At 38.9% G+C, this 13,770-nt stretch overlaps 1 protein-coding gene across 2 annotated transcripts in view; it reads left to right on the top strand.

The window, feature by feature from the left end:
- pacsin2 (protein kinase C and casein kinase substrate in neurons 2) overlaps nt 1–13,770 on the top strand; it is a 28,204-nt gene that overhangs the window by 7,399 nt on the left and 7,035 nt on the right. For both annotated transcript variants that reach the window (XM_017494124.3, XM_017494125.3), the window contains exons 2-7: nt 5,459–5,531; nt 5,622–5,778; nt 6,171–6,406; nt 7,786–7,938; nt 8,358–8,533; nt 9,973–10,093. In XM_017494124.3, coding sequence (XP_017349613.1) covers nt 5,478–5,531; nt 5,622–5,778; nt 6,171–6,406; nt 7,786–7,938; nt 8,358–8,533; nt 9,973–10,093 — 897 coding nt within the window. In that variant the 5' untranslated portion in view covers nt 5,459–5,477. The remainder of the gene's footprint in view (nt 1–5,458; nt 5,532–5,621; nt 5,779–6,170; nt 6,407–7,785; nt 7,939–8,357; nt 8,534–9,972; nt 10,094–13,770) is intronic.

Here is a 13,770-nt window from a genome sequence, read left to right on the forward strand (position 1 = left end):
TGACCTTCTGATCAGTAGTCCAGCGTCTTAAGCCCTGTGTGGGCAGTGGTAGCAGTGTAAAGTTTTACTAAGTCAGAAAACATTCACAACTGAATCAAAACAAATCTGTGTGCCTGTCAGTCACAGTGAAGGAGGTGTGGCCTGTGTGCTTGTCGGTTAAAGTGAAGGACTAATAGTGAATCACAAATTTCATCCATCAGATTACACATCGATAGCTATGTTGCATGCAACAGACAAGGAGAAGAAGAAATAGCAGATTATTAGATTATTCTGATATCAGATTATTAGTCTGTAATAATTTAAGCACAGTTATTGATGCCAAGGATGCTTTTACATATACAGATTATGGCCCGTCTGAATGGAGCCCTGGTATGTTTTCCATTTCAATTTGGGCAGGTAAGAACACAGTAATCGAACCCGTGTTCCCAGAATGACCAGTCCAAGACTATCTGAGTGAGGTGGTCTTGGTCAGGATCTAGATATGAGGTGCTAAGTTGAGCAAAAGGACAAAAAAAACATTGTGTTGTGGATAATTAGATTGACCCCAAAAAAAAGTTAGATAAAATGTTTTAAACTGGTTATTTATGTCTGGCTTCCTGTTCTTCCTGTTCTCCATGCTTGTATGATCTTTGATCATTTTGAGTTTGTTTACTTTTTTCCATCACTAGTCAGACCGTAGGTGTGACCATGACACACACACCTGGTTTGTCCTTTCTGTTAAACTCAGACTGACCTGCTCAGTTTAAAATTTTTTTTTAGAGAGTTCATTGTTGAGCTTTGCAGTAAAATGCATCAAATACCATGTCAGTATCACTAAAACTAAATAAGCCACTGTAGATGGAATTGTTTGGAATAAATACTTCATTCGTTGCACGTTGTCAAGTGACGTCTTGTGTAAAGGGTCTGTGTGACAGTGTTTTTGTAACTATGTGGCACTGTTGCTTGTTGCCAAGGATGTAAATGTGTGTTTGTGTTCAGTAGGAGGGAACTTGAAGAAGCTGCTGATTCAAGATTATATTGCTAGGAGAGGTGATGAATCAGCCACAGCAGACACACACTCATAATCATCAGTCTTTCCCCCATGAGAAGATCTGGCTTCACTAATATGCTTTTTTGCTGTAAGGGGAACTCCTTACTGTGATAAATATATGATCACCTTTAACAGCCAGGCTATTTGTGGCGCGTGTGTCTCTGTGTGTTGGATTTGCAGCAACATCCTGGGTCCTAATTCTGAACTGGCAATAACTTGATCTAGACCAGCACTGAAATAACGTTCATCCGCACACGCTCATTGATCAGGCTTATCCATTTTATCTTGGCGTAAATCACAAAAATATTACATCTGATTTGAGTACAGAGTATGAGCAAACATGAGATGTAGAAGCAGTAAACATTACACTTCCATTCATGTGACCAAGTATGACTAATTGTTCGTAACCGTCTTGATCAGCTTGAAGACTTTTGTCAGTTGATTATTTGCATGTATTCATTTCATGCATTAAAATGGTTTGTTTTGCAAGTGAATTGATGGGTGTAGCCAGAAATATAAACTCGGCTGTGTATAGAGAAACCACGTTCGGGTTTACTGAAGTGCAAACCAAAAGCCCCAGAATACATTCCCATAGATACCACATGGCAAAGCAATAACTGTTCATGGTAATGCCGACTATAGCTACACTAACAGTTTAAAAAAAAAAAAAAAAAACCACATACACATTTACCAATGTATGACCAGAATGTTGCAGGAATCTTTCATGTTCAATCAAGAGGCCAGGTTACCTCAAGTATTTTTAGAATTACTGTTACCACCAGCAAGTACAATTAATGCACAATGAAAGTAAACAGGCCTGAATGAAAGAGTTTCACTAATCATTTTTCAAAATGTCTTTTAAGTGCAGCTGTACAGCAGGGCTCTCTTTCAAACTGATGCTTTTTCACTTGACCAGAGAGCACAGTAAAAAAAAACAAAAAACGAATGCCTCCCCCTTGGTTGCTTATATAGCCAAACGTTTAAACATTTAAACAACTACTTTATCATTTTTGCAAGCAGTTAGCATGGAGCCACCTGCAATACCATCCTAGACATATTCTATGGGTTAGGAGGTTGTTTTGTTTTTTCCCCCCCTCAGTTTGCCAATTCGCACCCACCCTCCCATTGTCATCAGCTACGAACCAGAACTGGTGAAGGCTGCCATGTGCTTCCTCTGAGACAGGTGATGCCAGCCAACATCAATCTTGTGATGTGTTGCATCACAGGGCGGTGTAACACAACTGGAGTAACATGCTATTTGCCCTTGTCTCATACATAAGCTCACAGACACCCACAATTTGCCAGGGTCGCTGTGATTGACAGACAGTATGCCATCCCTCCTGCACAGAGAGCACAGTCAGTTTGGCTGTAGCATCGTCAGGGTTCGCTCTCGTGATCTTCCAAAAATTGGGTTAATGTCTGAGCTCTATATGCTGGCATTTTGGGTAAAAAACACTTGTAAATTTTTAAGCGCCTCCTCCTTTTTTACTTACTTTCTTTATTTTTGGATTGTAGATTATGAAACTAAACCAAACTAAAACGTGTGAAAGCATCCTGAGAGTAAATGTTTTATAAGATTGCCTGAGGCTGCATTCACACAGCACACGACGATTACTCTGTGGTGAACCAAAACAACCGGTCCGAGACCATCTGAGCAAAGTGGACATGGTCCAGTTAGAGTCGAGCTCTAGTGTGATTTCAGTTTGAAAGAGATTTGACCCTGAATTGCCCTAGCTGCAGTGAGTGACTAGAACCTGCTGTATTTTTGGGTTGCAGGCTGTATTTTTTTTATTTTATTGTAGATATGAGCTGATTAAATGCCCTGTGAGGAAGAATCTGAGCCAAAGGACAGGGCTGAAGTGCTTCAGAAATGCAAATAAATGCAGAATATGGTTAAAATTTTAAGCTAATTATTTATGTGTGCGTGTGTGTGTGTGTGTGTGTGTGTGTGTGTGTGTGTGTGTGTGTGTGTGTGTGTGTGTGTGTGTGTGTGTATAAAAAATATAAAAACGCATTTATTAAGACTGTTCTTGGTAGATTTCCATGATTAATATGAGCACTTGCCAAAATATTTGTTTACCTTTTTGCATTAGTGTCTTTCTAACTAATTAATGAAAGTTTTGTGTATATACAAAAATAATCATCCCCAAGACCTCCTACATGCCCCATCAGATTTTTGTTTTTGTTTGCTTCTTGGTATGTACATTGTGAAAACAAGCCACACCAGATAAATTAACAGACTAATGGGTGTGGAAAGCCCTTAGTCGGGGACCGCCCTGCTGGGAGCTGACACTGCTTGGATGACCGAGAGCATCTGAGGCAGAGAGGAAATGATGCTTGAATGGTGGTGGATGAGTGTGACAGAGGAGTCTCTGTCAGCAGCGTCCCGTTGCAGGGCTCGTTCAAGTAACGGAAAAGCTTCCCAATGGGTGTGCTCTGACTTACAAAACCTGTGTGTATGGAATCTGGATTCCAGGGAATACTCACTGTCTCACACAAATCTTTACTCTCTCAGGAATTTACACACTGCTGTAAATATAGTTCTGAATACTTATTTTGGCAGTGTTGCTTCAATGATGAGTCAGTTCCTGGATTATTATTTATTTTAAGAGCATGACATTCTTTGCTTTATCATCTCTCTTCCCCTTTTTCCCGTTTGCCTCATTTCCACCTCCTTTCCGTCTTCTAAGTGTAGCTGACCAAGCATGTTTATATTGTGAGCCTATAGGCTAGAAGTTTTCTCAGTTTGGTTGACCCGGATAGATGTGTGCGATGCAAAACAACTAGGGCCAACTTTCCAGGATATTTATGTAAAAACTTATGCTTGAGTGGGGTGTGTGTATCAATTATGTGTGAAGACAACATAGTACACCGCCTCAGAGTCATGCATGTTGATGGTTGCTACTCCTGTAAACACACGGAGCTCGTGTGACTGACTTGTGTAAACAAGGTTCCTCCTTCCACTTTTTTCCTCCTGCTTCTCTTGGCTTTGTGTGTAATACTCCTTTAGAAATAAAATCGTGGAAAGTATGTGTTTCCCTGCTGCTACTCTGTTAAGGTCCATGGGCGGGTGTGCAGGAAATTGTGTGTGTGTGTGTGTGTGTGTGTGTGTGTAAGCCCAGTGTTGTGTAAATCAGTGGTGAAGGAACAGACAAGAATGGCAGGATTTTTCATCACTTCCTCTGGAACAAATGTCTCTCATCAAGCCAGTGAGTGACATGTCATGTTCATATGACCGTGTCACTATTGCACATTTAAGTGACAGATTTCCTCATCTTTCTCATTTGTACCCTGGTTTTGGCAGCACACCTCTCAGCAGCTGAAATGCTACCCTAATGCGGATCAGTCCGTAGCTCTCAGTGACACACTGTCTGAGATTTCAAGGACAGCACAGCTGAGCAAGCTATACTCATGTCTCATTGCATAGTTAGTTACTTTTCTACTTGATCTTTGAGCGTATTGTTCGTTTGTATGATTTAGTAGTCAGGAACCCATTTAACTGTAAAATAAATTCCAGATTTATTTAATGAACATTATCTAAATGTGTGCAATAATATTTTATGTACTTAGAGCCATAGAGCTTTGTATTCCTGAACTTTCCAGAACACATTAGGTCTATTATTCGAAGAGGCTCGTATTAAACCCGGTCAATTCAAGCAATCAGACAGTAGCCGGCTAATAATGATATTATTATTATTATTATTATTATTATTATTATTAAGACTTTATACTGTCTTTTGCTGTACTAACTTGCATGTTAACTCTTTTTGTAACAGGAATTTAGTCCTATGGTTTTCATAGTCCATAGTCTGTTTGATTTATTTATTCATTTCCCCAAAAATGAGACATCAATGCATTTCTGTAAGTCGCTCTGGATTAAATGCTGTGAATGTGAATAATAAATATAATAATTTTAATAATGGTGGGTTGTGATTTCCACAGTAGTAACTAAATAAAAAAAATCACAGCACCCGGGGGTGGGGGTGCTTGAGAGTCGTCTCTCTGGACCTCATTTTGAGAAGCATTATTTTACTTTATGTACATTTTATTTGATTTTCCTGCAAAACACTGAAACCACCTAACAACAGTGCGTTATATGAATGAATCTTCTGGGTCTTGTAGGTTATTGCATAGTATGTAATTCTACTTTAAATATAAAGTCATAGTATTTGAATTTGAGTCGCAGCTAACAACAACAGAAGGTTTTGAAAAGGATTTCACATTGACTGATCCCAGAATGGTTTGTGTGAAATTGCTAACATTTTAAGGCCAGCATGGATATGACGGTCAGGGATATAGCTGTAGCTAAAGCGTGACAAAAGCGAGCCGTGGTTCCATCCATAATGCTCCTGTTCTGCAATCAAAAGAGACGTGATGTCAAACTGGAAATGTACACCAGCAAATTCTAACGTTTCGTTTCTTTTTCAGGTAATCGAAGAAGGCAGCCATGTCTGACTACACTGACTCTATGAATGACGTGTCCAGTGACAGTTTTTGGGAGGTAATTTACACGCATATGCACATCGCACTGTTCATTTGCAGTTTGACGGTTGGCATGACTGTTATTTTGGTCTCTTTCTCTGCGGCCCAGGTTGGGAATTACAAAAGAGCTGTAAAGCGGTTGGATGATGGGAATCGTCTATGTAATGACTTGATGAACTGTATCCATGAGCGAGCTCGCATTGAAAAGGCATACGCACAGCAGTTGACTGAATGGGCCAAGCGCTGGAGACAACTGATAGACAAAGGTGAGGATCTTATGGAGCGATAAGGAACGGCTGGAACAATCCAGGCAGAAAACCGTTACTGTCCTAGCCACTCCCTCGGTTGTTTTGTTTGTGTTTTTGTAGAAGCTGTCCTCCAGATTTGTTGTTATTCTTCTGCGTTGGGTGTCACTGAACTTTGTACTGGTAGCATTGTTCTCGTTATGCATGCTGCTTGTGTTGTGGAACATCCTGATTTGATCGGTGGTGATTACTTCATTGTGGTGGGGAAAATAAATTTTGGCAACAAACCGTTTTTTTCCTCTCAGCCTAGACCCTGAGTCCTTGTGTTGCTGATTTAGAGGCTGGGATTGTAGCTCGTAGTTAAAACTGAATGTTGAGGTTGGGCTGTTGTGTGACGTTCTGTTGTATTGCAGGGCCTCAGTACGGGACGGTGGAGCGAGCCTGGTGTGCCCTGATGACTGAAGCGGAGAAGGTCAGCGATCTCCACATGGAGATGAAGGGTGTTCTCATGGGTGAGGACTTTGAAAAAGTGAAAAACTGGCAGAAAGACGCCTACCACAAGCAGATGATCGGCGGGTTCAAGGAAACCAAAGAGGCCGAGGATGGCTTTCGCAAAGCTCAAAAACCTTGGGCCAAGAAACTTAAAGAGGTACAACCACACAGAGTGTTTTCCCAACCACGGAAGTTTTTTCAAAGACATTATTTTTTTTGGCTATTTAGTAAAGATACTCACATTCCTGAGCTGGTTGTTCAGTCCCTATCTCCCTGCATAGTTAGTGAAACAAATATCACACTACTGTGTTAACAGCTCATGTTTTGTATTAGTCAGTTAGCTTTCAATAGGATTTAGGGAACCACTGATTTAAGGTGCACATAACAGCGAGTTCAAGTTTTGTTTTGACTCGCTCCGTGTTCATTAATGAAATCCATACACTCCATTTAGCTGAAAAATATCTTCTTTAATTTCATCTCCTTCATAAATCAAAACAAACAAAAGGCACTATCAATATAAATCTTAACACTGAAGAAACTGTGCGACTCCCTCTCCTTATGTGCATGAGCTGCCTCTCTGCTGTCCCCTGTTCTTAAAGGGCCAGTACACAATTTTCCCTTGATATCTATTTCAATGTAACAAATAAAGAATATTCTTTTAAATAATACACATGTATCAAAATGGGTTTTTACAAATGTAAACATGTAAAAAAAAAAATAAACATTTAAAGGGTAATCCTTTATTGTGAAATACTCAAGCTTAACAAGCAACTGAGCTTTGCAAATAGGCTCCTACAGTGCTTGTACCTAAACTGGAAACATTCTGTACTTTTCCACTGCAAAAGTGCTCTCAAGTTCTCTCATGCTGCTAGCACAAAACAAAGAACCAGTGACGTTAGGGGCATGTTTTTTTCCCTAACGACATGACTGGATCATTTTTCACTAGTTGACTAGTAATTCAGAAGAGTAGCTGACTAGTCTTTACTGTAGTTAACGCAAAAACTGTTTGGGGATGTTTGTATTTTTAGGCGGTTTTATTTGTTTAGCCAAGAGCGCACCAAACCACACTTCAGTTAACAGCCACACGGACATTATTTTCAGCTTCAAAAGGCTCCTTTTTTTTTTTTTTTTTTTTTTTTTAATAAATCCTACACTTTCAACTAATAATAATAATTATTATTATTATTATTATTATTATTATTATTATTATTATTATTATTATTATTGCTGCGATAAACGTGCAAAATAATCATATACTCATGTTCGACACAGGTGAATCAAAGCAGCGAAGAGGGCTTTGGCTGAATGTATGTTGTGATGACGTCGCATGTTGCGTCTTGGCCCAAATCTAGGGGAAAATTGCAAGCTCCTCCTAATATCGTGGCGTTTGCGTGATTTTTGCATTAAATTCTGCGATCGCGAAATCCTGTAGGGACTTTTTGCACCGACACACTGGTGTACATCAGAAGCACCGAACGAGAGACAATTTCAGGTCTTTTATTTCTTTTAAGGAGCACTCTGTCCCTGTTTCTTCAGGTGGACACGATGAAAAAGGCCTACCACACAGCCTGCAAGGAAGAGAAGTTGGCCACCAGCAGGGAGAATAACAGCAAGATGGAGAACAACAATCCAGAGGCCCAGAAAAAGCTCCAAGACAAAGTAGAGAAGTGCCAGCAGGATGTTCAGAAGGTGTGTGTGTGTACTGTATATGCATGTCTGCTTGTGCAGGCATGTCTGCAAATATGTATTCAAGACAATCGGGCGGATTGTAGTTTGTTTAAAGGCTTTAAAAAAATTTTTTATCCTAGTGTTTTAGATCCCGCTTGCAGGGGCTAATTTGGGCTCAAAAATGAGCAAACTAGGGCTGCCACATTTGTTGCCTTCAAAATGTAATTAGTGTAAAAATATAATATTTGAATGCACTTAGCTTTATAATGCCACACAAAGTGAATATGTATAAACAGTATGCATTTTGTAATGTGAAAATTGGTCAGTTTCCCAAGCAAAGTTGTTCCTACAGAGATAATAACATGAGTGACTCTAGTTACTTGTGAAAAATCAGAATAGAAGGCATTATGGTGTGTGTGTGTGTGTGCTGGGTGCATCAGACTAAGGAGCGCTATGAGAAGGCCCTGGAGGAGCTGGATAAGGTAACACCTCAGTACATGGAGAACATGGAGCAGGTGTTTGAACAGTGGCAGCAGTTTGAGGACAAGAGACTGTGTTTCTTCAAAGAGGTCCTACTGGATGTCAAACAGCACCTTGACCTTTCTACCAATCACAAGTAAGAGATGAGCTTTACACTTTATGCATAACAGTGTGTTGTATTATAGTAAAAGTGCACAGGACTGCAGGATTCGCAGGGTATCTCTCTTCCAAAAAAGTTGGGATGCTGTGTGAAGTGTCAATAAAAACAGAATGCAATGATTTGCAAATCTCATAAACCCATATGTTATTCACAATAGAACATAGAAAACAGATCAAATGTTTAAACTGAGGAAACGTACCATTTTTCAGTTGAATTCAGCGAAACCATTTGAAGTATTCGTTGTGTTGAACTATTTCAGTTGCTTTTGCTTGATTTTGTTCATTGCTTGTTCAACAGCTGAAAGTCTGTAAATTTTGACAATAAACCTGATTTGCAGTGGGGGTTGAATAACTTTGATTGCAACTGTATATATTGACGAATATTAATTAATTTTATGTATATTCACAAATATATTAAATCAAATTATATCTATATTGAAGGATATACAATTTACAATAATTCTGAAGTTATGGCAAAATATAACGTATTTTACAAAAATGAAATATGGGAATTTTGTCGGCAGGCAAGTCACACTCTAGTTCTCACTAGTGCTTACGCTACACTGCATGAATGGGGAGAAAACTATTTCTGTCAAGGGCAGTCATGGGAAATGTCGCAAGTTTTTCAAGAAGCTACCTAAGGCTGTGTTCACATGTAACGTGTGTGTGTTTGTTTTTTTTTTTTTTTTTTTTTTTTTTTAAAGCGTTCAGCTCCTGTGTATATAATCCTATTCATAATAATCCTATGGCGTAGATAGTGTTTTCAAAAAAAGCGATATTTTTGGATATTTATGTACACACACACACACACACACACACACACACACACGTTTATAAATTTTGTTCCAAAATGCAGTTGAGAGCATCCCAAAAGACATGAACAGCTATGCAAGTTAGCTAGGCTAACAAGTTCTTTAGTTGTAAAATAGCCTACATCAGTTATCTGTTATATATCTGTTATTGCGATTGTTAACATCCACAAGAATTACTCCCTAACAAAAACAGTTCATACTATGTTTATTCTTTGTTGATAGTTGATATGTTGTAATCACCATGTTGAGATGACGTTACAGAGAAATATGCAATAGTTTTTGAATAGCTTGAATGATCTTGGCATCTGTCAAACACCAATCACACAAAGGTTCGTTATTCTGATGTGATGCCAAAATGCCTTTTTATAAACCTTTCTATGGTAGGCAAACCCTCATTATATACTTATGGTTCATGTCACAGCTGGACCTACTGTCTGAGCCATGGTGTTGTATGAAAATATTGCACTACTTCTGACCAATCAGATTCGAAAATTCACTGTGGTGTAAATCGTAACAAATGACAGTCACACTGACCTTAGGCTACTTTTATAACCACTGAGTAACACTTTTTGTGGTGTCTCAATGTGTGGTTCTCATCTCTCAGGTTCCAGGATGTGTATCAGTCATTGGAGGACACAATCCAGGCAGCTGACACAGAGGAAGATCTGAAATGGTTCCGTTCCAACCATGGCCCAGGCATGCCTATGAACTGGCCCCAGTTTGAGGTACACACGCACACACACTAATAAGACACTGTTCTAATCTGGTCAGACTAGTATGTTTGAGACAGCTAAAAGTCTCTAATCTGTAAGTAGCAGTTACTTTGAGTAAACTGTTCAATTTTTACCAATCTGTAAAAGAGTTCTTTTTGTTCAGTGTAATTTTATCTTTCTGTATCAGCTGAGCTGCAAGAAGAGAGAGAACCAGTCTGTCAGGATTTACCCAGTTGTGCACATAGCCAGAATTTGCATCTGTTTTTCTTGAGTGCATAATGGATTTCTTGCTTCTTTCTTTCTCTGTTTCTTTTGACCTTTTTGACACACCCGTTCTCTTTAATAGTCTGAAGGAAAAAAAAAATGGAGCATAAACTTTTTATATGAAATGAGTCTGTGCCAGATAGCTTCTCTTAATCCAGTCATCATGTAAGTGGCATGGGAGCACTGGCTGTGTCGCACAGTACATGGACAACAATAATCCACTATTAACCTGATTAAGATGATACTCTAAGAAACTACCATGTAAACAGCAGTTTTTAATTACCTTAATCTGATTAAGGTCATACTCGAAGTAAACACTAATCGATTTAAGACAGGTGGAGTACTCCTGTTTTAGTCGCATTATCAACGTGTATTACAGACATGTAAACACCTTAATCACATTTATTAACGTTGTGTGAGTTTTCACCGCATTTTGCGACAGGACACGATCACACACAGCAGTTCTCGACATTTTACAGCGAACAAGAGTTCGGCTGCGTCCCAAACCGCATACTTGCCTACTATAGGCCTGTAGTGGGGAAACAATACATGTATCTCGGCTACTATATAGACGGTACGTACGCGGTTTGGGACGCAGCCCACGGTTTTAAGCAGTTGTCTATTAGCACATATAGCATGACAAATAATTAACTGCACTTAAAGCATTCGTTAAAAAAAATTAAATAAAAACACCCAAAACTGTATACGGTACTATAACGAAGACGAACTGTGTGTAGATGCGTGAAATTCTGGAGGGATGTTGGACGGTGTGGCGCAGTGACGTAATGACGTGCCGTTAATCTAATTGTTCTATAACGTAAAACGGGTACATGAAAGGAGTATTCTAAAAGCGACGTATGTAAACACCTTAATCACATTATCTTACTCGGAGTAAGGTCAATAATTAGATTACTGCCGTCCATGTAAACGTAGTCACTGACTCTATTCCTTTTTGTGCTAACTGGGTTCTTCCGTATGAGTTTAAATAACAACTGGGTGATCAGGGCATAAATTCCTTAATGGCTTCTGGAGATCAGTTTTAATCATTTTGTTGTAATCTGACCAATCATTTACATCGCTTCTAGGGCTGCAAAATAAAAGTGTTAATATTGCGATCTTTTAATGCAAATATGCTTCACAAATAACATTTATTCTGCATGAGCACCACTATTCACTGTATTTGCTGTGGCCAGTGCTGTGGGATTTTACCATGTGCTCTTTTGCACACACCTCGACCTGTCCATGAGTTCTATGGAAAGTGCAGGAAAGAAACAATATTGAAAAATTAAGCTGTGAGAGAATTTAAAAATGAACCAAAAGCCCACTCACAGTAAAAAGCAATGGAATTTTGTAATATTTTATACAAAATAGAAATTTCCCAATTACTAAACATGCAATAGGCAAATGATTAAATTGTTGAATGAACGGTGTGAGTGAGTCATTGCTTTTTCTCACCAATTCATCAATAGATCCTTAACATGTAGAGTCAGTTCATCAAGAATTTAATCAATGTACCTGTTGTTCCATACAAAATTGATGTGTTGAAGAAATTTGGAATTCTCATCTCAAAGGCCTAAGTCAAAAGTTGTGATTTTTCATTTGATCAAAATAAATAAATAAATAAATAAATAAACAAACATGCAGCCCTTATAGCTTCCTGTTCCAGCTGTACAACACAGCATGCAGATCAGCCTTTAATCAAGAAACAACTTCTATTAAGCAGCTCGGCATGTGACCTGCTGGTAAATGGTGGTCTTTTCCCAGGGAGTCTGGTATTTTTCTGACTAACCCACTCCCTCTCTGCTCTAATCCAGAAGGTGGACTTATCACAGTTGTGTTTGCATAAGAGAAGGTCCATTATAGTGAGTTTGACATGGCTGACTTTAATGCTGCTGTCACAAGGGTTTCTGGGTTCTTTCCCATCTTTACTTCTACTCCGTTTACTTGTAGTGGCGTGTGTGTGTTCGAGATTTTTATCTGTTCTGATTTAACAACACTGATAAGGTTTCATGCAATTCCTAATGTTCTAGCAACAATAGATGTAGTGTACACTCCCCCATATTTCCTGGGGGGTTTTAATATCAAAAGCAATTACAATTTGAATAGAATTTCTTTAGAAGTAAAAAAAAATTATAATAAAAAAAAAAAGCAGCAGCATTTAAAGATTTTCCATAACAGCTGTAATGTAAAATCAGTTATTAGAGATTTTTTGACCATTCAAATGTCGGTAAACCTGGCATGCATTACAGTACAATAGGCTACAGTGGAATGATGAATGTGTTAATACTGACTCCAGGTGCTGACAGCTGTTTTTGCAGTTGGAAATAAAATGCACCAGCACTTTACTGCTTCTGTGCTTTAAATTAACACCCAAAATCAGTAAGTGCCTTCACATTGGTCAGTGTGTGCAGCATTTCAGTAGTGTTCTCACACACAGGAAGTGTTTTGGGGTTGTTGTTTTTTTCCTCTCCTGCTGTGCATCACACATACAGAATGAACTGATGATCAAAAGGGCACGCACACACAAAGTAGGACATATTGTGGAAATCAACAGCAAAGTGAAACTGATTTACAAACCAGTGAGAACTTGTTGAGACAAATATCCTGTATAAGCTCTCAGCATAGGTTTTCTGTGGTTGCTACGGTGATGAGAACAACCTCTCTGAAGTCCACGTAGGAAGCTACTGAGGAACTACTAACCAATTGTAGCCAATTATTGAAACTTTTAGCCACTTAGTGAAGAGACTGCCTGTTTGTGTGAGGCATTTTATCCCCTAAAAGTTTTCTGGTAGTCATAAATTTGACAAATACACTAATAAATAAGCATGATCAGAAATATGTCAAATGTGTTTTTTGTCTTCTCAACCAGGTGGAGAGTTCCTCTGCCACATAATATTCTAATTTTAATCTGAGAAAGGCAGATGGGTATATGTAAAACTTCTAACTAGAAGTCTGGATATGCAAACAGCTAGAGAGATGAGTTCAAGAGATTGGTGCAGAAATATATATTATAACTCGTGTTATGATCTTTTAAATTGAACATGTTTCTATCGAAAACCTAATGTTTAAGAATCCAGGCTAGGTCATGTATTTCTCAAATACAATTTTACAATAATGGGTGAACATTTCATCCATGTGTTTGGACTCGCAGCAGCCCGGGGAATGTGGCTTTTGCATTTGGCTGACACTCTGTTAGCATCTGGGCTGTATTGCACTCTTTACTAAGTTGCTTTATCGCTGTGTGAGTGTGAGCGCGTGCACACCATGCATGTTTGTTTAATCAGTTGTACTGATTGAGAGGTGTAATCTGGTATGCAGGCACAGCGGCCCTCTTTTCTGCTTTATTAGTGACGTGTGTGTGTGTGTGTGTGTGTGTGTGTGTGTGTGTGTGTGTGTGTGTGTGTGTGTGTGTGTGTGTGTGTGTG

This window comes from Ictalurus punctatus, chromosome 19 (assembly GCF_001660625.3).
Source record: "Ictalurus punctatus breed USDA103 chromosome 19, Coco_2.0, whole genome shotgun sequence".
In the NCBI taxonomy this organism is placed as follows: domain Eukaryota; kingdom Metazoa; phylum Chordata; class Actinopteri; order Siluriformes; family Ictaluridae; genus Ictalurus; species Ictalurus punctatus.